At 44.4% G+C, this 26,266-nt stretch overlaps 1 protein-coding gene across 2 annotated transcripts in view; it reads left to right on the top strand.

Annotated features, from left to right (window-relative positions):
* Positions 1 to 26,266, top strand: part of DAB1 (DAB adaptor protein 1) — a 436,853-nt gene that overhangs the window by 141,305 nt on the left and 269,282 nt on the right. For both annotated transcript variants that reach the window (XM_081225678.1, XM_081225679.1), the window contains exon 2: positions 2,649 to 2,851. In XM_081225678.1, the coding sequence (XP_081081804.1) occupies positions 2,785 to 2,851 (67 nt within the window). In that variant the 5' untranslated portion in view covers positions 2,649 to 2,784. The remainder of the gene's footprint in view (positions 1 to 2,648; positions 2,852 to 26,266) is intronic.

The following is a 26,266-nucleotide window of genomic DNA, read 5'->3' on the forward strand; positions in this document are numbered from 1 at the left end:
CTTTGTTCTTGCAGCTGTCCGTGTAACTCAGGTCACCATGCTCCTGTAAACCTCCAACAAGGCAGATGTTATTCTCTGTTGTGCAACTTCTTATCTCTGTATGAATGGAAAAGTGTTATACCTTTAAAGGTCAGAGCCTTGAGAATGGCCTATCCTCTATATTTCAGGCTAAGACAACATTCTTAGCTTGTAGCAAAAGCAATAGAGTACAAAGGTTAAAGTAGGAGAAGCAGATCCAATAGGGAGTCAGATTTGTTCTTCCCTATTACAGTTCCATTTAATGGAGGGATCAGAAAAATCTTTCTGGCTAAAATACCTCTTTGAACTGAACCTTGAGAATGTCAGCAGAATTGAAAAGAAAAATTCCATAGAAAGGTAACAGCACAAGGGAGAATTGGGAAGACGGGAAAGTGTATCACCTCCCTACTAAATGCATCCTTTTTTTATTTTGGTTGTTAATTTCAAGCCTCCTTGGACATGCTGGTCCTTCTGCCTGAGACAACCATTGACTCATTCATGACACATGCATTTATTGAGTACCCATTGGTCCTTTCCCTTATCATCCATGTGACAGAGGCATCATTCTTCAAAATCAGACAGTGGAGAACTTCTTCTCTGTGAGGCTTTATTGACTCTTTCAAGCAAAGGTAAAAGCTTGCTCCTTTGTAACCCAGTATGCCCATTTTTGGTCTGTTTTCATTCTGGTCATGTGTATTGCAATCCCCTACATGACTGACACCTCTGCTAGACTGAATTTCTTTGAGGATAGGAATCAGGCTTTGACTCTGTACTCTTGGCCTGCATGGTTGTGTAGTACACATCTATGGACATGAATGAGCCAGCGCTTGCACCTGGCCTATTGTAGGTTCTTAGTAGATATTTGTTGCAATGAAATGACTAGTATTATTAATAAAATTAATTATCTCTTTATATGACCAAGTTTTGTGACTCTGTCATCTCTCATGGAATGTTGTCTTTTGAGGGCAAGAGGTTAGGAAGGGGGTGAGGGCTTAGTGGCATGGTGCAGATAGATGGCACAAAAGTGGCCGGAAAAGTTCTCATTTTCAACATATGGTTTCGTGGACCCCATTCTAGGAAGATAATTTTCCATTTTCTTTAGTTGTAGCCTTAAATCCTCTACTTTAAGTACCTTCATTCAGGGCCAATGTCCTCCTAAAAAATAGTTAGTTTGTAAAACAGTTTGTTAAAAGCAAACAAAGAAAGCAGATATCTTTGGATAAGGTGTGAATTTCCCCATATTTAAGCCTTACTACAATTTATATGGCTTTTATATTAGCTTTTCTAGTTAAGCCATCTTTAATTGGCATGATCAAGAGATTTTGGTCATTATTCTTTTTGAGCTGAAACTGGCGTTCAAGGTCAGCCTTTTCAGATGAAAAGTTCTAGATCTGTGGCATGAGCTAAGAATTGGCGGATCTTCACAGTTTGAAGATCCATTTCCAGTAGCTTTATCTTAATATTCTTTAAAAATGGATAACTCCTGAAATGTTTATTTTCAACTGAACTCTCACATATAACTATCAGAGACGATCCCTGGGAAAGATTGTTGACTCGACACTGGGAATACATTCATTCAATTTAAATGAAATCAAATGAGATAACGTATGTGAAGCAGGAGCTGAGGGCACAGTGTATAGTAAATGTATAGTAAATACTGGCTGTAATTGAAGTGGTATTATTATCATTATTATCTCTTCCCAGCACAGTGTCTGAACTTAATAGTACCTAGTAGTGTGCAAGGCATATTTATTAAAGAAAGAAGGAATGAAATGTGTGTCTGCCTGCCTCTTTCCTTTTCTTTTCCTCCCCACGTTAAATGCTTGTCTGCTCTTATAGCTGCGGGAAAAGCTGACATAAAAATGGGCTTGCTGGAAAGTTTCTCAGCCCCATTTGTCACCTTACCCTTGGAGCCCAGTTTTATGTCAACTCCACGTTCCCTCTGATGCCTGCCAGTGAGGGACAGACCACAGGTCACTTCCCTATGATCTGCTTTAGCTGCCAAAGCTCTAGTCAAGCTTGGCTGACGTATGGGTGCCTCGTTGTTGGAAATGTCTCCATGGGGCTGCTCAGGAAATATGCCTGTGCTGTATTTTCTGGGTGGCATCTAGTGCTTGACAATAAGAAACATGGAAAGTAAAGAACTGAGTTTTGCTTCTCTTGAAAATCCAGAGTTTTAAAGATCTGTTTTGCATTGCCTATTTTGAGTTTTGCGGATAAGGCCTCTAATTCTCTTTGTTGTGTGAACCCTGTTGATGGCTTAGTGAAACCATGTGAACAGTTTATACATGGAGACCAAGGTTTTCCTGTTTTTGTATGTTTGACAGTTCCTTTTTGCCCTCCTAATTTCTTTTTTCTTTTTTTTTTTTTTTTGCGGTACGCGGGCCTCTCACTGCTGTGGCCTCTCCCGTTGCAGAGCACAGGCTCCGGACGCGCGGGCTCAGCGGCCATGGCTCACGGGCCCAGCCGCTCTGCGGCATGTGGGATCCTCCTGGACCGGGGCACGAACCCGTGTCCCCTGCATCGGCGGGCGGACTCTCAACCACTGCGCCACCAGGGAAGCCCAGCCCTCCTAATTTCTAACTTCTCCAGGGTGGTTATTCTGAATGTTCTCTTCCCTTGATTTGCAGCGCTCGAAAGGAGTGAATGAAATGTGCAGCTCGGGGTGTCATTTCTGAAGGGAGGAGTCGTTTTCTTGGAGAGGAGTCCTCGATGAGCCTGGCCGAGGCCCGGGATCTGTGTGAAGTGGACTAAGGATTTAGTAGGATGTCAACTGAGACAGAACTTCAAGTAGCTGTGAAAACCAGCGCCAAGAAAGACTCCAGAAAGAAAGGTAGGGCTCAATCTGTCCCTTTCCTAATGGCTACCTGTTGTACAGGAATGAGTTTTTTTGGTCTCTGGAACGGTATTTGGTACTATCTTTGTGATTGCATATATATATATATATATATATTTTTTTTTTTTTTCTTTTTGCGGTATGCGGGCCTCTCACTCTTGTGGCCTCTCCCGTTGCGGAGCACAGGCTCCGGATGCGCAGGCCCAGCGGCCATGGCTCACGGGCCCAGCCGCTCCGCGGCATATGGGATCCTCCCAGACCGGGGCACGAACCCGTATCCCCTGCATCGGCAGGCGGACTCTCAACCACTGCGCCACCAGGGAGGCCCTGCATATATTTTTAAATAATCACCGACATTATTTGGTGTTTTTTGTGTTCACAGTATCATATTTTAATGGCTCATCCTTATTCTCTGGGTAAAATCCAAAATTCTTTTCATAATATGCAAACAAAGCCCTTCTTGACCTGATTTCTACCCATCCCTCCAGCAACATCTCTGCCCATATCTGCACTGCATCCCCACCCAACCCTGTTTGCCCTCTAGGCATTCTGTGTCTTGTAGTTCACCTTTGCATATACCGGTGATTCTCAAACTCCAGCCACACAACAGTCACCTGGAAGGCTTGTTACAACACAGATTGCTGAGCCTCATCCCCGGAGTGTTTGGTTCACTAGCTCTGGGGTGGGGCCCAAGATGCGTTTATGACAGGTTCTCAGATGATGCTGATGCTGTTGGTCCAGAGACCAGACTTTGAGAACCCCTGGGCTGTCACTTCAGCCTGAAATACTTGTGTTGCTCTCTCCACTGTTTCTTAACACAGACTCCTACTTATTCTTCAGATTTGAGCTTAGTGGGGCCTCCTGGAGGGCCTTTCCTTACTCCCCAAATTGGGTTGTTTGCTTTTGTTTGTTTTGTTTCATTAGCACTTTGTTAGTAGCTCACTTTCTTAGAAACACCCTGGTTTTTTTTCCCCCTTTGTCAGCTACACTATACAGTCCCTCAGAGCTGGATCCCTTGTTCACCCTTTTAACTGCCAACAATTGAAAAGGGTTTGACACAGAGGAGGCACATAGGTATTTGGTAGAGAAGGACTGGCACGCATAGTGTGATAATAAAATAATTCTGTCACTGTTCACGATTTTTGGAGAATTTGTTCCTATGGCTTTATGACCACGTCTTTCATTAAGTTTGTCTCCTTGTTGGAATTAGATGTAAGCAACTTGTTGCTCTGTGTGTGTGTATGTGTATGTATGTGTGGTGTGTGTTTTCTCCCCGTGGTTTCAGTTCTTTCCCTCCCCTGTCTTTATAACTGCGTGGAAGAGGATTAATACAACTCTCTTTCAGGTCTTGAAATCTGTCAGTATGGTCCTGCAAACAGGATGCCATTGGTTGCTTTGTATAGGCAGTGATTTGTTTGAGACGTTGCTGTGCCTGCCCAGTCATGTCTTCTGATGGCATTTGTCTGATACTCCATAGGAAGCAAGGGACATAAATGTAATACATATGCAGCTCTTGGACAGCCAGAACCCCAGAAAGGACTATAAATTTTGCTTTAGATGTTGATTTGAAGCACAAATATTTTGGAAGCAGTCTATTTTATCCCCTGAAACCTAATGTAAACCTTGTTTTTTATACATCATGGACTAAGAATAATAGAAGGAAGGCATGTGTGTGAGAGAACAGGTCTTGGGAGAACTGCTACATGGGAAAAAAAAAAAAGATTGCAGAGCCCAGTATGTACTAGAATTCAAATGCTTTTTCACTGGAAACTGACAAGTTATATTTTTGCTTCAAATTTAACCTTTCCACTAAACTTGTGCTCTTGAATGCTTAATGCATTAAAAATTGTACTTAGTGCATATCTTTTCATTCTTAATTTTAACATGCAAAACCAGAAGCATTCTAAAGAGAGGATTCAGATTTTTCAGAACCTTGGCTTAGTTGAGAACTTGGAATGGGACTGTGAAGGTGACCTTTTTAGCTCCTCCTCACCTTCACGTCCTTAGTAGCTCTAAAATCAGCACAGCACCTATGCAAGGAGTGTCCTCTAGTGAGTGGCTAATACCATAAGGTCTGGGCAGGCAGACCTGGGTTCAGCTTCTGGCTATATCACTTCCTAACTGAGTGACCTTAGAATGTCACTTCACCTCTCTGAGCCTCGTTTCCTTTCCCATAAAATGAAGATGTAATATTACAGAGCTCAGAGGCTCACTAGGAAGATTAATTGAAATAAGGCAAATATAACAATATAGAACTTGGCATATGTTAAAAACTCAACAAAGTTTACATGTGTTCCTCTTCCTCTTCCCCCTTCACCCTCTTTCTCTTCTCCTTACTTCTTCTCATCCCCTTCACTCCCTGTCATCTTTCTCCACCTTTCCCACCTCTCCCTTCTTTGTCCTACTTCTCTTCTCCCTTTTTCACTCCATCCTCCTTCTCTTCCTCATCTTCATCAGAATGCTCACATTGTTTTCTCTTACCTAAGGGGATCTTAAAAAGTATACAGCTGATTTGTCCCAGAGCAAGACTTTACAATTGTTTGTAATTATGCAACAGTGACAAATAGTTTTTTTTTTTTCCTGATACCCTTGTGTGGACCAAGGCAGCAGGAAATCACACACGTACATTAAGAAGAGAGAATGAGAATGTGCTGGTAACAGGATTAATTCATTTCCTGTTCTTTAGTTTTGGCTATGGGATAGTAAGTATTCCATTAAACAAATGTTGCTAACTGGGTGAAAATAAGTAGAACTTTGAAAGGAAATAAGCAGTTTATATATTGATCTTGAATCTTGAATTTAATAGTCTTACTAAACTCTTTTGCTAATACTTTCTCTAACCCCTCTTTGATTTTCTCTTGAGGCAATATATAACCTCATAAGTAAGTTTCTGGCTTCCTCTTCAATCCTTAAGTACTTGTTCTTTTTTTTTTATCTTATTCCATTGGTTGGGTCTGTCAATATAATATCTAGTAGAGAGTAGGTATCCTTAACTTTTACCTAAATTAATGGAAATGCCTTAAGTTACCTGTAAGTGTGATATTTAAGTATTTACTAAATATTCTTTATTAGTTTGTCTTCATTTATCATTTATAGGAATTATTTTTTTAAATCCTGAATTTTCATGTTGAATTTTATCATATGATTTTTCTATATTTATTTCAATGATTATACATACATTTTCTCTTTTAGTTTAAAATCAATAATAAGCCATGGATTTCACTGATAGATTTTCTGATCTTCATTTCTGTTTGTGATGTCTTATTTTCTATACCCTGTGGATTTAATTTGATATTTTACTTAGTATTTTTCTATCTATATTCATCAGCTCGATTGGTATATATTTTTCTTTCCTTGAACAATCTTTGTGCCTGATATAGGTCAAAGTTGATAACCTCATATAATGATTTTGGTGGTAAGGAAATAATAATTTTAGACTTCTTTATGAAAAAATATGATATTTTTAGTAATTTTATTAGACTTTTAAGAAGTTATATATGCTTATTACTGAAAATTAGAAAAGGCAAAGTAAGAATGCATAATCCTAAAAATTAAAAATAACTCTTATTGGGCTTCCCTGGTGGCGCAGTGGTTGAGAGTCCGCCTGCCGATGCAGGGGATGCGGGTTCGTGCCCCAGTCCGGGAAGATCCCACATGTCGTGGAGCGGCTGCGCCCGTGAGCCATGGCCGCTGAGCCTGCGCGTCCGGAGCCTGTGCTCCGCAATGGGAGAGGCCACAACAGTGAGAGGCCCGCATACCGGAAAAAAAAAAAAAAAAAAAAAAAAAAAAAAAACTCTTATTGGGCTTCCCTGGTGGCGCAGTGGTTGAGAGTCCGCCTGCCGATGCAGGGGACACAGGTTCGTGCCCCGGTCGCGGCTGGGCCTGTGAGCCATGGCCACTGAGCCTGCACGTCCGGAGCCTGTGCTCCGCAACGGGAGAGGCCACAACAGTGAGAGGCCCGCGTACCGCAAAAAAAACCACTTTTATTAGCATTCTAAGTTACTTCCTTCTGGACTGACTTTCCAGGATAATATGAGATTATACTGTTCATACAATTTTACATCCTGCTTTGTCATTTGACATTCTGTCATAAATACATTTCTCATATTACTACCTGATATTACAGTATAGTAAAGTTTTTTCTTCTCTTGGCAAGATTTAGGTGGTTCCTGGGGCAGATATTTTATTTCCTAAAAAAAATACCTGACAGTGTAAAGCATCTATCATGAAAAAGAGTGGCAAAAAGAAAGTTAAGGAGCCCTTTATAATTCCTCAAAAACCTGTCACTCCAGTTCTTTAACCCAGGCTGTTGAAAGCAAGTCAGACAGATTCAAAAACAAGTCACACAGGAGCATATTTCACCACAAAATGAGTTTCTCGACAGGCCAAGTATGAGATGTAACTAGAGTATTCACAATTCAAATAAGGAGGGGATGAACGTAGTGAGAAATAAAGTTGTTTTCTTCATTTCCTTTTTATTGGATTGTGTCACTACACATACAGCTTGTCAGACGGTACCTCTTCTAGGAGTGGAATTCGATGGAGGACTGGAGGAAGAGAATGTGTATTTTCAGGTTCGGTACCTGCCACCGAAGGGAGAAGATCAGTTGACACAATCTGTGGTAATCCTGGCATTAGGGCACCCAGTAGAAGGTAGAGGAACGGGTCCTATGATGAGCAGACACAGACATTTCTGGGGATAGGAACGGGTCCCACGATGAGCAGACACAGACATTTCTGGGGATAGTGCCTGAGTTTTTCAGGCAGTGCCATCTGGCAGCTTGGTGTCATGGAAAGAGCACTAACTTTGGAGTCAGACAGACCTGTTTTTTTTGTTTTTGTTTTTGTTTTTTTTTTTGCAGTACGCGGGCCTCTCACTGTTGTGGCCTCTCCCGTTGTGGAGCACAGGCTCCGGACGCGCAGGCTCAGTGACCATGGCTCACGGGCCCAGCCGCTCCGCGGCATGTGGGATCCTCCCAGACCGGGGCACGAACCCGTGTCCCCTGCATCGAAAGGCGGACTCTCAACCACTGCGCCACCAGGAAAGGCCCAGACCTGGTTTTTAATTTCTAACTCTTGTTCTTATCTGCTGTGTAACCAGAGATGGGTTATTTAGCCTCTTTGACCCTTGTCTTTTAAGGGTGTGTGACTGTGTGTGTGTGTGTGTGTGTGTGGTGTATTACTACTCTGCTTGTTATCAGAAAGGTGAACTTATCTTGGGTAAAGGACCAGCTTGGGATCTGCAACATGGCAGTGGTGTGGTTAACGTTAGCTTTTCTGTCCTCTTCCTTCTGAGATCGTGGTTCAGTATTTTCTCCGTATTTTCTAGAAATACCTGGAAATAAACGTATTCACTTTCCTTATATTTATATTAGAACTCAGTGAACAAAAACAAGACACTAACAATCATTCCTCCCAGAAAGATTGGGCTCCAAGAATCAAGGCCCTGATGGAATCCAGGAGAAGTTGGTGGTCACATGGCAGACACCTTAGCTCTGGAGCCACATTGAACTGAGTTTGAACCCTGGCTGTGTGCCTCAGTAGCTGTGCAAACTTTGGGGAGGTTTCTTAGGAAATTCTCGTCAATTGTGATAAGGAATTGTTTCAGAAATCCCATGTTCAGGGTCCTGATCCCTCAACTGGTCAGTGAGCCCAGGAAGGAACTCTGTTAATAATCACTGGCTTACCACTTAGGAGCTGATAGACTGCTATCGTATTTATTATCCCATTGGGTCCTTAGGACCCTGAGAGATTAATTTTTCAAAAAATCGTTTTACCAGGCCTTCAGTGCAGAGAGAGCTGCCTTTTCATTGCTTCTATCTGCTGCTTTTATCCTGCAGGGGAAGCAGACTTGGGGTCATCAAGACCTTGAATTTGGGTTCATAAGCCAGGTCCCCACCCTCTAGTTGTTCACCTTCAGGCAAGTCACTTCCACACTTTGAGCTTTAGTTTCCTCAGGCACCCAGTGGATGTACAACTTATATTTGCTCGGCCAAATTTGGAATGTAGGATAGGCATTAATAAGTAATTATTTTGTCTACAAATATTTATCCAGCCCCAGCCCGGAGCCCTGCAGGAGCTCCGTGTTCTGCTGGGGAGAGAAACACCAGGGAAGGAGATTCTGACTTCAGCCAGTCCACAGAGTCCAAGAATTTCCACCTGAGGGGCGGCCCTTCTGATTTGTGTAGGTCTCATCCTTCCTGAAAAAAAATTTTCTTTTCCACTTGGCTACTTTTATACATTTTAGTGAATAAAATTCATGTTAATTTATTCTGTGACTACTCATAAATTTTATGTTTTGTTTTTACTCCAAATTTATATTTATTAATTAAAATCTTGTGTTTTTTTTATCATAAGAAAGAAAACTCTTATGGAAATTATTTTCACTGCTTTCCTGACCCAAAGCAAGTGGATTTTCAACTTAATAAATACAAGTAACATGATACTCTGAATGTCTGCATACATTGAAACATGAATAGCTTCTCTAGAAGTACTAAAAGGTTAGAAGGAATTAGTGTTTGGGGGGCTAGAAGAGCCTCTTTTTCAAGATGAGTTCTTAAGAGAAGAATGACTTGCCCACAGTCGTTCAGTTGGTTAGTGGTAGAGCCAGAGCTGGAACCCAGGAATGACTCCCCGGACGGTGTTGCTTGAGCTTATAGGTTCTCAACAACTTACCTTTTTCGGATTAAGCTCGTGGTGTGTTTGCTCCATCTTCTTTACATTGAAGACTCCTGGAAGAGCTCATGCCTTAGAATTGATAGACTGAAGTTTGCATCAAGGCTCAGCACATTTTCTACGGGTGTATCTCAGGCTAGCTACTTAATCTTTCCAAGCCTCAGTTCCTTCATTTGTAAAATGGAGGTAATAGGACCTATCTCAAAGTGTTGTAATGAACACTACATGAGTCAAAAATATAAAACAGCTAACACAGTTCTCTGTACACAGACTCAAGATAAGGAAATTTTCCCTTTCCCCTCTGGCCCCCCAGCTGCCTACCTGAAAGGCAGCACTTTTCTTAGTGCCAGAGGATATAAAGAAGGGTAGAAGGTACCCTTTTCTCCAGAGGTGCATGGGGTAGTCAGGCAGTGACAAAAAAGTACTGGTCCATCTTCAAAAGGATGCTTGTTCCAAGAATAACTGGGAAGGTGGACAGGAAATACAAAGGAAAGTGGACCACGTTGTCAAGCTACATTCATTAATAACCATCATTTATTGCATGCTTCCTGCGTGCTAGCCATTTTAGATAAATTGTCCCTAATGAGCCCAAATCTTACATCGTCCATGAAACACGTAAGAAAATAACGTCCAGAGAGATCAAGAGACTTGCCCCAGGTCACATGGCTTGTCTGCGTGGGCTGGAAAGCACTAAGTTTGTCCGATGTGAAAGCTGGCGCCCTCTTCCCTGAATGCAGGCTGCGGGTTTGCCCTGTGCCTTGATGGGGGTGTTGGGAAATGTGAAAAGGGGCTATACTCTTTTTAGGGGGGGTGGGCATGGAAACAGATCAGCTGCCTCATGTAAATTTATGGCACTGTTCTGTCTTGTCAAGGTTTTGGATCTTGGTAAGCTAATGGCTCTCTACTGACTCTGTGATTTGTAGGCTTTGGAAATTCAAGATCAAGTACTTAACATAACAAATTTCTCTGGAGTTGGTCCATGAAACACTTGGGCTGAAGGGTTTGAGAGTGAGGGAATACCGTTTTGGGTCTAGAAGTCTAGTTTTTATGGAAAGACTGACTGCCGGATCACGTTACACGTGGTGGGGAGAGACTTCTGTATTCTCCATGAGCACGTGGCCTTGAACTTATGACAGAACACCTCACTCCTTGCGGTCGTTCCCTGAAGACAAACTCGCTTCTGGTTTCATTGGTGACTTCATTCTAACTAGTTTCCTTACAAGAAGTCAGGCTCTTTCAAACCCTCCTGCACACCTCCTCTCTTCCTTGAACATATTTCGTAATGCCAGCAGCACGCCACAGAGGGCAACCCAGCAAGCCAGCCTTCCGAGATCTGGTCCCTGCCGCTCTTTCTGTCCCTTTGCCTCTCTACACCCTGACCCACCCTGAGCTCGGGTCCCAGGACGCACCTCTGCGACTTTGGTGCATGCTGCTCCCTCACTTGGGTCATGTTTCTCACCCTGTTCACTGGGCTGCCTCCTGATCACCCCTCAGAACCCAGCAGCCATTTGACGGAGACTTCATCCTTGATCATCTGAGCTTCCAAGTGCCCTCGATGAATTCATTAATAATATTAGCCCCTGCAGCCTCCTAAATAGCTCTCAAAGCACTCATTCTCTCTCTCCCTGCTGCCCCTCTCCTCAAGATAGTTCAGGCTACCTTCATCTGTCATCCAGATCATCCTAGCATCCTCTTTTTTTTTTTTTTTTTTTGCAGTACGTGGGCCTCTCACTGTTGTGGCCTCTCCCATTGGGGAGCACAGGCTCCGGACGCGCAGGCTCAGCGGCCATGGCTCACAGACCCAGCCGCTCCGCGGCCTGTGGTATCTTCCCGGACTGGGGCACGAATCCGTGTCCCCTGCATCGGCAGGTGGACTCTCAACCACTGTGCTACCCGGGGAGCCCCCTAGCACCCTCTTGAGCAGTCCTCAGGTTTTAAGAATCATCAGTCTCCAAACTGTCCCTGACACTGCTCACTTAAGGGAAGGTGATCAGGTCCAACCTTTGCTTCAGATTCTTCTGTGAACGGGCCCCACTGCCCTCAGGATAAAGTCCACGTGGCTTATCGGGGCTTCAAGGAGGCCCTGCCTGGTCTGACCCCTCCTTATCTTTCCAGTTACAACCCTCACCACTCTTCCAGGATGATACTCCACTCCCTGACTCAACTGAATTAATTTCATTCCCCTGATCCTGCCATGTTGTTTTTCACATTTGGAATTTTGCAAATGTTTCTTCTTCGTCCCGGAATAGTACTTAAAAAAACAAAGAAATCTTTTCAAAGCCAACTCCAATTTTGCTTTAGTTTCAAGTTAGATATTACTTTCCCCAGAAATGCTCTGGGGACCTGTTGCAACCCAACCAACGTGATCCCCAGCTGTGGTCATGACCAGTCTGTGTGCTCTCAAAGCACCTCACTTTGCCCATCTTAATACATTATTTTATTGATAATTATCTTCTTGTTCCTCTTTATCACTCTAGGCTGGGAGCTCTGTGAGTGCGGGGACTGTGTCTGGCTTCACTTTTACCACTAAGCACAATGTTGGAAGATGTAGGTGTGCAGCCATATTTGTTGAATGAATAAGTGAATGAATGAACTTATGACTGAGAAAGCCTCACGTGACTGGGTTTGTGAGGGCTCCTATAGCACCCTGCACTTATTCAAACATCACACCTGCCACATTTTTCCTATACTTTTTGCTTATCTCTGTCTCTGCCAATAACTATGAGTTCCCAGCCCAGCGCTCGGAACATGGTAGGTATTCACTAAATGCTTGTTGAATGAATTATCATAAAGTGTGAGGGAGAATGATTTGCACAAGCAGAAAGGAAATTTAAAACCACAAATGTCTCCCCTAAGAGCTGGCTCTAGAGATTCTCATTACATGGCATTGAAAATTCCTCCCATTCAGTGAACTACCTCTCCTTTTGCGATGTGTGTCCACTCACATCTGGTGCTATAATTCAGCATGATGTGGGCCATATTGGTAGTAAGAGCTATAAGATTTGCCATATTACCTCATCCCACTGCTTCATTAAGCTCAGTGTGCTGCCCCTGGCCATGGCTGGGCTTGAATTTTGATGTTTGGAAGAACAAAGCCCTTCATATTAGCCCTCTGAGTCCTGTGAGTCAGGTAAGGGTACCCTCCTTCCCAGCGTCCTAGAGTCATCTTTGCAGATAATCAGTAAGTGGCCCAGAGCATGGGGTTTTTATTATCCAAGTGGGTTTGCTGAGCAAAGGTCCCAGGTATTTTGGGATGTCAGCAACCCCCTCCTATTGCAACACAGCTTCTGGGATGGTCAGAATACATGTCACAAGATTGCACATTTCTGCCCCGTCCATCAAGAGAGCACCCATAGGTCGAAGGCAGAGGAGAGGGTGGAGTGGAGATGGCTCCTTTAAGCTTGAAAACAACCGCTAGGCGAGCATTCCCATTTTTCGTGAGCGGCAGCTGAGGCTCAGATTGGTGAACAGCTTACCTGAGGCCACACAGCATGTGACAAGTTAGGGACCCATTTGCACCTAGATCTCTCTGACCCCAGAGCCTGTCCCCGTGCTTAACACTGGACTAAGCTGCTCCCTGTTGAATGAGTGTCCTCTCATTAATTACCAAGTGATACTTACACTGAAAGACATCTCTCTACGGATTCCAATAGCTGCACCATTAGGTTGAGGTGGCCTCGGCAGCAGAAAGGCATGACAGCAGACCATGTGGTGGAGGCAGGAAGGGAGTTAGAAGAGCACAGAAGCCCTAACTCTTCACCCCTCGTGACTGAGGTGTGTGGGAGGTTGCCACACACAAGGGCTCCAGGGGCTGAGAAGGAAACAATTCCCTTTCTTAAGGAGGACGCCAGTTAGTCCAGACTTTCCAGATGTTTTCCAGTCTTTACAGAGGTCAAGCTGAGGGGAATTTGAAGGATTTTGACTGTGTATAAATAGAAATGCATGTTTAGATCTGAATTTGGAGCAGGCACTCTGATTTTGCAAATGCCCCAAATCTATGAATAGAATCATCAGCTCAGCTTACCTCCAAGTGGGCATCTCCACATCAGAAATAATGGCGAGGATGCTGGTGATGCAGGTAGCTACTCTCTGTCTGCAGTTACAAAATACCAGGCAATGTATTCAACCCTTTATATGTATTTTCTCACGCAGACCAACCCTTTGAGGTAGATCCTTATTTGAAATCTCACGTTTACAGGTGAAAAAAACAGAAATCGGAGAGGCCAGACGGAGTGAATGCTGTAAACCTCAGACTCGATGCTCTGAAGAGCCCTGTGGTTCCGTCTTCCCCATCCAGTCAGCAGATGTTATTGGGTTGGCCAAAAAGGTCGTTTGGGTTTTCGATAAGATGTTATGGAAAAACCCGAACGAACTTTTTGGCCAACCAAATACACGTGTCTTATATGCACCTGGCACATTCTGCACACAGTGACCTGCTTGGCCCTCCCTGAGCATGCGTGAGTTTGTTTCAGCTCTCCTTTCAACCTGGAAAAAGTCCCCTTCTCTCTTGTCTGCCTGTCAAAGTTCATCTGATCCTATGAGACCCAGCTAGATGGCACTTCCCTGAAGCTTTTCCTTAGCATCTCCGTCCTCCCATGGAATTAAACCTTCCTTTCCCTGTGATTCTCAGCATACTATTTAAAAAAATGTTTTTTAATTCAGATGAAGCTCTCCTTTCTTCCATCTGTTAGGATTGCACTTATAGGCTTCTCTTCCTTCCTGGATTGATGGCGGGGACTGTGTCTTGGGCATCATTTTATCCTCTCAAAGCTGGGAGGAGGAGAATTTATTAAAGAGTTCCCAGTGGGGAAAATGGAAAATGACCTTAATTTCATGACTACTCAATGCAGGCAGAGAATACAATGAGAATACAAGAGATTTATGAGGTCGGTAATACTCCCATTTTGCAGATGAAGAGACATACTAAGGTAAGTTCACAGTTTGTTCATGGTTACGCATCATGTAAACGGGAGCAGGAATTTTATTTATTTATTTATTTAGGCTGTGTTGGGTCTTCGTTGCGGTATGTGGGCTTCCCATTGTGGTGGCTTCTCTTGTTGCAGAGCATGGGCTCTAGGTGCGTGGGTTTCGGTAGTTGTGGCACGCGGGTTTCAGTAGTTGTGGCACGTGGCCTCAGTAGTTGTGGCACACGGGCTTAGTTGCTCCGCGGCATGTGGGATCTTCCTGGACCAGGGCTCGAACCTGTGTCTCCTGCATTGGCAGGCGGATTCCCATCCACTGTGCTACCAGGAAAGTCCCTGGAAGAGCAAGAATTTCAAACTCAGATCTAAATGATCCAAAGCGCAGGATCTTTTTGCTATATTCTGCATTTTTCCAGTAGTGGCCGTGGAAGAAAACCTCAGTGAAAGCTCATTTCCTATAGGTCTGGCTCCTCTTGCCTATAGGTCTGGCTCCTCTTGCCTACTAGTGGCAATATATGCCACTTTTCCTTTTATAAAGAGTTTCTGTATCAGCATTAGAGAGTCACTTCCTTCCAGTTGGGGACTGTGGTCGCTTGAGTCTTGCAACCGTCCCTGGCTGGCGCTACTGCTCTAGGGAAAACGTGCATTCCGATTGTTAAACTAGAGGCAAGAAAAGCCACGCAGGCACTCGCATTGGAGGAAGCCCAGCGAATGATGAATAGCAGACCTAAATCTTATCATGTATTTCAGGATGATGTACGGGACTGTTGGAAACTGCCTTTGACAAATGTGCCCGGGAAGGGGAATTATCTCCAACAATGAAAAATGTTCTTATTATGTGATCCTAAAAAGGATCAGGACCCCTATCATTGGGCAAATGAGCATCCCCACGTCCTTCATTAACAGCAATATGGAAGTGCGTGCTGAAGACGACGGACATGGCACTGATGCTGTGATGGATAGCCATGAGTGCTGGAGTCAGGCTGGACTTAGGAAAGGTAGCTCGATGCTTGATAGCAGATGGGAAATGTGTAACTCTCTCAGGTCGCTTTTAGCCCTTGCTTCCCGAGGCTCTGCACGACGTGTTCCTGCTGTCTTAGCCGAGTACCCAGTGGCTCTTGGTCAGGCTGAGGCTGTGATTAAACAGTAGAAGGGATATAAGTTTGTAGGAAATGAAACCATTTCCGTAGGGAGAAGAAAATGGTGCACCAGGCATGTCACATATTTAACCTCATTTTCTTTTCACTTTTCACATGGATGTGTAGAAACCTGGAGTCATAGAGATTCAGTAGCCTGCCCAAGGCTAGAAGCCAGCAGAGTGAGGGTTTGAACCTGAGCAGTCTGATCTCCAATTCCGTGTGCTTTGTAGACCATAGTAGCTTTTAATAAATAACCTACCGGCTGGAGTTCAAAATAGTAGAAGTAGAAACAGCTGAATGCAGTGCGTATGTGAAGGTGCCTACTGCAGCCTTTAGCACAGCGTAGATGTTCAAGAAACACTAGTCAAATCAAGAATTGCCAACACTAATTTGGTCAGGGGGCTGTGCGATGATTGTGGAGTTCTTTGAGTGCCTTCCTTTCTTCCCTCCTTCCCTTCTCTTTCCTACCTTCTTTCCTTCATTCCATTTGTGAACTTTTTCTAAAGCCACGCAGAGCGCTGGCCACAGAAGAAGATTGTAAACAAGTCCTGGGCTTAAAGAACTTAAAATCTAATATGAAAGACAGGCAACTGAGAAGCAATTATAGTTCATTGCAGTAAGTTAAAATCCCAGAGCAGAGATAACCAAGTTTCCAAGGACTTCCCAGGGGTTGTGAGATTTAAAAGACTCTTGGAGTTCAGATTTCTTTTTCTCGTTCAATGGATGCTTTGCGAATATCTATTATTATAGACATTGTCTACCTATTAGATTTAAATCCCAGTTGTGAAGAGTAAATCCTACCTTGTCTTCCAGTGAACGGAAGGCCAGCAGATCAGACGCTCTCACTGGGCAGCACCTTGCTGCCCCCTCTTCTTGAGTAAAAGCTCCTTCAAGATATATACAAATTTTATTCATTTCCTATTATGCCTAGGACCAGGCACATAGTATGTGCTCATTAAGCATGTGTTGAATAATAGAGCAGGCTGTATTAGAGAGGTAATTCTTTGGCCTTTGGCCTACATTATCCTAGAATCAGTAATTTATATCCCATTAGTTTTCCTTTGATGTTTTAGAATAATGATTACCATAGCTTCTCCTCCTGCTCTCAAAGTTATAGATTGCAAATAGATTTTGTGTAATTTGCCAATGCCAGTCGATTTTAATGGCTGCCTCGGGCACTGTGTAGAGGATTCTGAAGTCATATCCTGGCTTTGAGTGAGAACACTTAAGACTCTGGTATATTTCCTTTCAATCTTTTATTTTTTTCTGCACAAGTGTGTACGCACATAAGCATGCAAACACATACATTCTAGTTTGGTCCTCCTGCGTATTTAATTCTCACTAAACCTTACAATTTAAGCTGTTCCATGTCATTATAAACTTTTTACAGTCATCACTTACAAAAATGCCAAGTGATCTCATTTTCTTTAGCTTTTAGTCACGAAACACCTCCTCCAACTCTTCTGTCATTGTTGCCATTTTTCAACGGTCCATTCCCAGCTTTGCCGAATCTTCCTGAAGCTGGGGCATACAGAATTGCTTTCAGTAGCTGATGATTCATTTCTGTTTTCCTCCTTGAACCAATGCAGTGTTTGTCTTTTGTATTTTGTGGCGGGGGGAAGATGCTAACTCGTTTCCTGTAGCGAGAGGAAAGCGAGACTTTGGAATGGGCTTCCCTTTGTGGGAGGGCCACCAGGGGGGGCCACCATTCTGGTACAGCCTTGGAATTGAGCTTTGCCAATGGATGCCTCTGAGCTCCGGTGCTTTTTGCCGTTCAAATCTTTTAACCTCAGCTTATCAACTTTAATACGTTGTCTTGGTGCCTTGATTTTTTGGTTCATCTATTTTAATGTGATGAAATGTAAAAACCAAGCTCAGCCTTGTCCCCTCACAATGACTTTAGGGTTTTCCAGCTGATAACCTAGCCTTCGCCTGTTAAGGATTTGAATTTTAAACAGTCAAAAATACATTTTCCTGGTATCTGTCATCAAGTGATATGGGCAACTATTTAGTTCTGGTCGTCTTTCCTATTCTTGGTAGATTTATTTTCTCTTTTTAGAATTCTCCCATTGCCCTCTCTGTCTGGGAGACTGGAGATATCATTTAAACCTTGCTTATTAGGATTCCATTATTTGTCTCTCATATACAGTCAGCTAAATCAAAAAGTCAGTGTTTTTAAATTGCAAATTTAAATGACAATTTATAGACCAGGTCTACTGGAAATTTTCTGTCCTTGGCATGCATCATTGTTTGTGTGTATATAGTTTTATGCTCTCTCTTTTTATCTTCTTGAGAGCACAGCACACATATCCATCAGGAGGATCAGAACTGCTTGCAATCAAACAAAAAATGCAACAAAGACCTTGAAAGGAAATGAAGACAAACACCCTATACCAGACCTTAGTTAAACATTAGTCCTCTTCTTCCTCCTTCCCCTCCCCTGCCTCTAAAAGAGGAAACTTGCATTAGTTACTTTTTTTTTTTTTTTTTTAAGTATTGGAGCTCATGGTTTAGATTCAGAGAAAGTAAACATTTGTCCAGGGCCTGAAATATGCCAGATACTGTTATCTCAGTTAATCTGCATGATAAACCAATGATCCTGACACTCTTATTAATAATACTGTGATAGCTAATGTTTATTGAGCACTTACTACATACCGGGCACTATTCTATGTTTTACTTGTCACAGCTCATTCGAGATAATCATAGGTTGCTTTCTTTTTTTTTTTTAATTAATTAATTAATTTTATTTATTTTTGGCTGTGTCGGGTCTTCGTTGCTGCACACGGGCTTTCTCTATTTGTGGCGAGCGGAGGCTACTCTTCATTCTGGTGCATGGGCTTCTCATTGTGGTGGCTTCTCTTTGTTGTGGAGCACAGGCTCTAGGCGCACAGGCTTCAGTAGTTGTGGTGTGTGGGCTCAATAGTTGTGGCTCGTGGGCTTAGAGCGCAGGCTCAGTAGTTGTGGCGCACGGGCTTAGTTGCTCCGCGGCGTGTGGGATCTTCCCGGACCAGGGCTCAAACCCATGTCCCCTGCATTGGCAGGCGGATTCTTAACCACGGTGCCACGAGGGAAGCCCATAGGCTGCTTTCTAAAAGGGGAAACTGACATTCATGGGAGGCAACTTGCTCAGAGCCCAAAGCTGAGTGAGGGATGTAGCCCCCACTTCCAAATTAGAACTCTGCCCACCACACTAGCTTCTATTTTTATTTTTAGTAAAGAAAATTTATTTCAGTAAGAAAATTGGGGGCCTATTTAGTATCTCTGTTTTATAAGAATGACAGGCTGAAAAGTCGTCTCACTATGCCTTGCTGAGTTTTAATTTTGAGCAGATTGCGTTAGAAGGGGTGGCTTTAAACCTTGATATCATCTTCTTTTATCAGTCCATTTTCTCTGGGATCAGAGTTGATTGGCAAAGCATTATGATCTTCCATTTCAAAGCTGAAGGATTTTCCATCTTGATGGGGGAAATCATCCTAAAATCCTTCTGAAGCCAGCTGCAGAGGTTGGTACACTTCAGAAAATGCCCAGGGTACCCAGTAACTTCAGTGATGAAAATCAATGGAGTAAGAGTTGCATCAGGAGGATACACCTTTAACACATGGTCCCAGCTTATCTGTGTGTCAGGCGTTTCCATTTACAACAGGAGCCTCAGGTTCTTCCTTTCTGCCTCTGCTCACCAGGCTCCAGTTTCAACAGCAGCTGGTGGAGTCAAGAGCTTGTAGGATTCCAGTCAGATATAGGAGGTGAGGACATGGGGTGATAAAGAGATTTCTTTGTGCCTGGGAGAAAAAATGGGGAGGGAGCCAGAAGAACCTAGGGGAGCCATCAGACCATAATGCAGGTTTGACCCTGAGTGAAAGCAAGAGGGAAGAAAGGAAGAAAGGAAGGAAGAAAGGATGGGTGGAAGCATCTTAGACATCCACAAGGTCTTTGTAGAGTCCTTGAAACAAAGTCACTCATCAGAGGAGTCCTGTGTCTCCTGGGAATGGGCCTGCCAGTGTATCCCTGCCCTGCTCTGTCTTGGCTGGGAACAGCTTGTGGGAAGCATAGTCTTGGTGTAGCTAGATTTCTTTTTTTTTTCAATTTTTATTTTATATTGGAGTATAGTTGATTTACAATGTCATGTTAGTTTCAGGTGTACAGCAAAGTGATTCAATTATGCATATACATATATCCATTCTTTTTCAGGTTCTTTTCAGGTTATTACAGACTATTGAATAGAGTTCCCCATGCTATACAGTAGCTCCTTGTTGATTATTATATATATAGTGGTGTGTACATGTTAATCCCAATCTCCTAATTTATCTTTCCCCCTCCCACTTTTCTCCTTTGGTAACCATAAGTTTGTTTTCAAGTCTGTGAGTCTGTTTCTGTTTGTAAATAAGTTCATTTGTATCATTTTTTAGATTCCACATATAAGTGATATCATATGATATTTGTCTGACTTCAGTTAGTATGATAATCTCTAGGTCCATGTATGTTGCTGCAAATGACATTATTTCATTCTTTTTATGGCTGAGTAATATTCCATTGTATATATGTACCACATCTTCTTTATCCATTCATCTGTCAATGGACGTTTAGGTCACTTCCACATCTTGGCTATTGTAAATAGCGCTGCTATGAACATTGGAGTGCATGCATCTTTTCAAATTAGAGTTTTTGTCTTTTCCGGATATATACCCAAGAGTGGGATTGCTGGATCATATGGTAGTTCTATTTTTAGTTTTTTAAGGAACCTCATACTGCTCTCCTTAGTGGATTTCTGAGTGCAGCCGCTGGGGCACTGGGTCTGTTTCTTTCCCTGCAGTTGGTGGTCTGTGAGATGCATTCTCATGGCCCCCACGTTGTACCAAACTGTTACAAAAGTTGCTATGAGACGTTCCCTCTAACTTCTTCAGCTAGCCGCTGTTTTGTGCAAATTGGCCATTCAGATTCCTCTCCACGGGTCACCCTATACCCTCAGACAAAGGTGGGTAAATGTGGGGTAAAAGGTGAAGCTCAATGAGATCAGGGTCCTAGATTCTCTGGCCAGTTAGTCCAACAAGTTCCAGAACATTCTGCCTTTTCACAGCCTGAAAGGACCAAAAAAAGAGGAGATCGACAGCCTGAGAAGGAAGCGCTCTTAGTACCCAGTGTTCTTCCCACACACACAAAAGGAGAATGGCCGTCCCGTTAATCCCTGTCCCCACCACTCTCCGCTGCCAGGAAGGCCGGGAAGTCACATTTCTTGAACATCTTTCCAATGGCCAGCGTGCACAGGGCCTTATTTAAGTCAACTCCATCAACCTTCGCAACCAGTGAGGCAAGTGTTCTTTAGAGCATAGGCTAGTGGTTCTGTTAATGTCTTCAGAATTACAAATTGAACTTTCACGGCTCTGCCATTATTAAGTTATATGACCTTGGGCACCTTCTACTATTCTCTAAGCCCCCATGTCCATATGTGTAAAATGGAAGTGTTAGGACCCATCTCTCAGGGAGATAATTCAGACCAAATGAAATCATATGTATAAATGTCCAAGCATATATAGATAGATAGATAGATAGATAGATAGATAGATAGATAGATAGATATGCATGCTTGGACACACACACACACACACACACACATATAAATAAAACACACTAGTTTGCTGCTCTTGTGACCATGAGAAAACCAAAGCCCATGTATCATGCTGAGTCTTGGGACCCTAAGGTTTGTGAGGGGTAGACTGTGCAAGGCCATGTGCACGCATCCATCACTGCCTGGCTCTGTGCTGGAAGTGCTCTTGGTGGCGGGAAGACACCACCTGCCCCTTGCACGCCTCCGAGGAGGTCATAGCTGAGCGCTCCAGTATCACCTGTCAGTGCCCAAGCACACCATGCTACTTTACGGCTCCCTGCTCAGCCTTCACATTGGCCTCCCTCCAGAATCATTTGTTGCTTGGAATAGAACCTACTCATAAAAGAAGCAATCTGGAAGGCTGGGCATCCTGAGGGCACGCGTGAGCCCCGCCCTGGGAAGCCAGACACTGATGTGTCCCCCTCCTGTCTCTCCAGAGCTATTTTCCTTTGCTTTTCTTCAGCCCTACTTCCTGCTCCCCAACCCCCTGCTGCGCCCCCCAATGCAGCAGGCTTGCCTTGGTCACTGTGCTCATGGCCAGCTTTACTGATTTGTTCATTCAAGATCCCAACTAAGACTGAGTCACGGGATCCCAATTCCAGATATTCTGGGGAATGAAAATCTGTAAAGCTTGCCCAGTTCTAATGGTGGTCACCCCTGATCTCTTCAAGAGTTAGAGACATATAATGTGACAATAGGTGTTATAGCCCTCCCTGTGGGTGATGGGATCACTATGCAAAGTAAAGAGGCATGGGCTGAATACATACGGTTACTAAAAAGATTCAGTTTAGATGTCACTTCCTCCAAGAAGCCTTCCTGGACCAGCGGAACAAGGATGGCTAGGCCCTTCCCTGCGCCACTTGGATTTTGGGCTCTGGCCTTTGTTGCATTAGCTCTCAGGTTGTGTTGCACTTTCCTCAACCCGTGTCTGTCTTCCCATCAGATCCTGCCTCTAGCGAGCAGGGATGGGATTTAGCTCCTCTTTGCAAACCCCTCTGGTTGCCCAGTGCCTGCCGTGCAGTAGGTACTCTGTAAATGTTTACAGAATTGAGTATCACTGGGGAAACAGACACATAATTGCAACGCGCAATGAGAAATACTTCCTAGTGACAACACGAAATGGTCCCTTGGGCCGAAAAACATCTGTCCCCAGCCCTCTCCTGCCAAGATGCCCTAAACATCCGTGAGGACAGGAGCAGAGCGTGGACGGGACTGCCGCTTTTCATGGATAGTCTTGTTCTGCATCTTTGATCCCAAACGCTTTAGGTTTTGAATGTTAAAGGGCCTGCTGCAGCTCACCACCTGATAGCCGTCCAGTGCCCCACCCATTCATGCCAATTAGCCTGGGAAAGATGAAAACTTGGGGGACTTAATGAGCTGAGTTGGCAACTGTTCACTCAGCCTCTCTTGAGCTGCTTCAACCAGCTGGAAGGTGTCAGGTTTAACCTTTCTGAGGAAGGGCTTACAAAGGCGTTTTTGCTTTAGCTTTTTCCAAGTTTCATTTTACTTTGGGTGACTGACCTAAAGGTCTTGGAGTGAAAAGTCTTCAAAACCCAGGGCTCACGCCATACCCGCCCCGGAATACCCACCCCAGAACCTGCCTGTGAGAGCTGAGGGGCTGAGACCGAGACCGGGTGTTAGTCGGGGACGCAGCACACGTGTGACCTTCCCACTGGCCTTGCCACTTAGGAGCAGTGTGATGGGGCCAAGCGTGGTGCCTAAGGCGCTAAGGTGCTCCATGCCTGTTGGTGGAGGACCTGGCCCCCAGCACACTGCGGTGTCACAGGTGAGAGTGCCCACTTCCTGAGGACTCTGCTGTGTCCGTTGTAGTGCAGCCAGCATCTCCACCAGTGCCTGGCACGTAGCAGGTGCCCAGTAAGTATTTGTTGAGTGAACGAACGAACGAAGCAATGATGAAGAGTCATTAAGAGCTCTCGTGGGAGAGAGACATGGATTTGAATCTTGCTCCTGACACTTCTGAACATGGTAAACACAAGCCCCTTACTCAGCCTCTCTCACATCGCGGTCCTTCATTGTTGATTGAGAAGACCACTATCTCTCATGGTTTGGGGCTTAACTGTGAAGCACTTAGCATGGTGCCTGGTGTGTAGTAAGTACTCAACAACTATAGCTGTTCTTAGTAACTTCTGTTGTTACTGGAGTAACTTTAAATGAAGTGCTTGTTACCATGTCTCAGTCTGTTCATTTATTGGATGAGAATACTTCTGTCTGCTGTACAGGGTGAGGACCAGTATGAGACGGTATGCAGAGCAGTGTGCCTGGGATCAGTGCTTGAGAAACGGTGGGTGTTGCCATCACCTTTAGCAGAAGACCTCGAAGGCTCAGACAGTAACCCCTCACCTCCCGGGGCAGCAGGCAGGTTCACAAACAGGCTTGTCTGGGTTGTGACGACAGCTTTCCTGGGCAGACACCCAGCGCTCTGCCCTTTCCTTGGCCTTTGTCCCCGAAAGAACTCAGGCTCTTCACAGGCATCCTAGGCTATATTATCAGACTTTCACCTAGCAAGCTGTTCTTTTCAGCAGCCTGACTGTTATAATTCTCATGACGGGAGTGCCAACCCTTCTTTACCAAAAACCCCTTAATCCTTTGATCTTGTTTCAGTCACAAGAAATGATTGTCTGCTACCTCTTGCCATTCAGGAGTTAGAGAGGATTACCAGGCAGCAGCCTCAGCCCATCCTTAACCTCCTCTCCCCTACCAGCCAGTCACTTCCTCATGTGAAATCTTCCTCCTTTCTCCAGCCCCTAGAAAATATCCTTGGAAAGAGCAGAGCTGAGCAAGGTAGCTGGGGCGGAGCAAAGGGCATCTCAGGGTAAGTGGCTGATGGGAGTATCCCGGAGGAAGGGAGGAGGGGCTGAGTCTGGGTATATGGTATTGTTCAGTGAAAGAAGGCCTGCTGTGTGATTCAGAAGCACACGTGGGCCTCACAGTCTACAAAGCACCACTGTCTAGGCCATCCTGCCTGGCCCTCAAATCAGCTCTGTGAGTGGGCGGGGCCAGGCATAACAAGTCCAGGATGCTCTTCCAAAAGAGGCACAGGGCTTGTGTGGCTTGCTTGTGGTCACGCGGTGAACAATGGCATCATCAAGACTGGATCCCAGCTTATTCTTTTTTGTTTTGTGGTACGCGGGCGTCTCACTGTTGTGGCCTCTGCTGTTGCGGAGCACAGGCTCTGGACGCGCAGGCTCAGCAGCCATGGCTTACGGGCCCAGCCGCTCCGCGGCATGTGGGATCCTCCCAAACCGGGGCATGAACCTGTGTCCCCTGCATCGGCAGGCGGACTCTCAACCACTGCGCCACCAGGGAAGCCCCCAGCTTATTCTGATGGCATAGTGTTCTTCTGTCAGCAGGATCAAGGTCTTGGTATCCTGATCACTTGCCGGTTTGCTCTCACATTCATTCTCTACCTGTGCATGGCAGGGTGTTCTGTGTACCCCAGGGAGCTGACCTTGCAAAGTCCATTTCTGTAAACTCTGCAGACATTGGGGCTTTGGCTGGGCTCAGCCAGTAGGAGGCCCTGGAGGGAGGTTGGAGGGCAGGGCAAGGGGAGAGGTTGGGGCGCTTCTCCCCTTCCCTCTGCTTCCGCTTTTGGCTGTGGCAGTCCCTGCATCTTCTCTGTGGATCCGGGTCCTGCTGGACAGTGGCTCCTCTCCTGATGGCTGCAGCCTTCTAGGGCAACCCAGCCATAGTTCCAGCCGCCCCTCGCTGATTCCATCTCCTGCGTTCTGGTCACAGCACCTCCTCTCTTTTTGTTGGTGTAATCCCTGGGCTGGTCGCAGCTTCCTGCTCTCACTAATCCCCGGATCACTTCCTTTTTCCCTGGCTTTTCAGCTTTTCCAACAGCATTGTAAGGGTTCCCCACATTAAATTCCCTCTTTGAAAAGCTGGCAAGGGCTCTGCTCATCTGACTGGCCCCTAACTGATCTTTTGTTTGAAACCTGGCTCCACACTATATGAGAAATAGAACTCTGGACAAGCTACGTAACCCACAGAGCCTCTTTACTCACACAGAAAATGGGGATTTTAGAATTAGAGATTCTATATATGAATAGAACCTAACAGAGGGCTTGGCACATAGTAGGTATTTAAGAAGTGACAATTCTTTAAAAAAAATTTTTTTTTTTTATTGCAAGGCATTTAGGAAGAGAGTAAGAACCTCTCTAGGAAGTAACCTGGTCTTTTTATTTTTCAATTCCTAGCAGGATGCCTCACATTTAATAAAGTAAGTAAACGTAATAAAGTTTTATGTATACATACAGATATCTCAAGTGAATGGGTTGGATGGATCGACTCTGCTAACATCATTCCAGTTATTCCAGGTTTCTTAAAGGAAGATTCAAAGCGAATTTCTTGGTGAATTTTCTAGTGCAATTATATCACTATTTTCACTTTGGAAGCCCATTTTAAATGTTAATTACCATGAAGTTAATAAATGGAAAAGACCACAGGACCCTTTGGAAGATACTTACTCTAGCAACATGGTCAGTTTCCTCTTTTCTTTTTGGCGGGGGGTTTGGGGGGGAGGTCACTGTTTCTTCTCCTTCCCTAAACTAGCTGTTCAAAGCTCAATCCCTTAGCAGTTCTCAGCCATCATGGCTGTACCCCGGGCACACACAGACTGTTCCCTGCGTCAGGACTCTTACAAGAGCGGCCAGATGTTCCCCACTTTGGCGTGGGGGATTGTAAGGTTTCATTAGTCACACTCGCTCAAGCTGTACAACCTCGGGTGGGCTTGTCAAACATGGGGAAATCCCTACGTGCAAATACTTATGGATTAGGAATCAAATGTTAAATATTTACTTCAGCTTCTTGGAATTAGGAATGATTTAACAAACACTTTGGGGAGTTAGAATGGCTTTGGGTTTAGAACCAGCCCATATATTTGTTTCCCCGACCCGCATCTACTTCTTATGATGTAGCAACATGGCGTGCGGCGGTGGGGATGCCTATGGAAAAAATGGAGAGCTCAGCTTTTTTTTTTTAAATAAATATATTTATTTATTTATTTTGGTGGGCTTCTCATTGCGATGGCTTCTCGTGTTGCGGAGCA

The sequence above is a fragment of the Mesoplodon bidens genome (assembly GCF_964165515.1).
Source record: "Mesoplodon bidens genome assembly, chromosome: 2".
NCBI lineage: Eukaryota > Metazoa > Chordata > Mammalia > Artiodactyla > Ziphiidae > Mesoplodon > Mesoplodon bidens.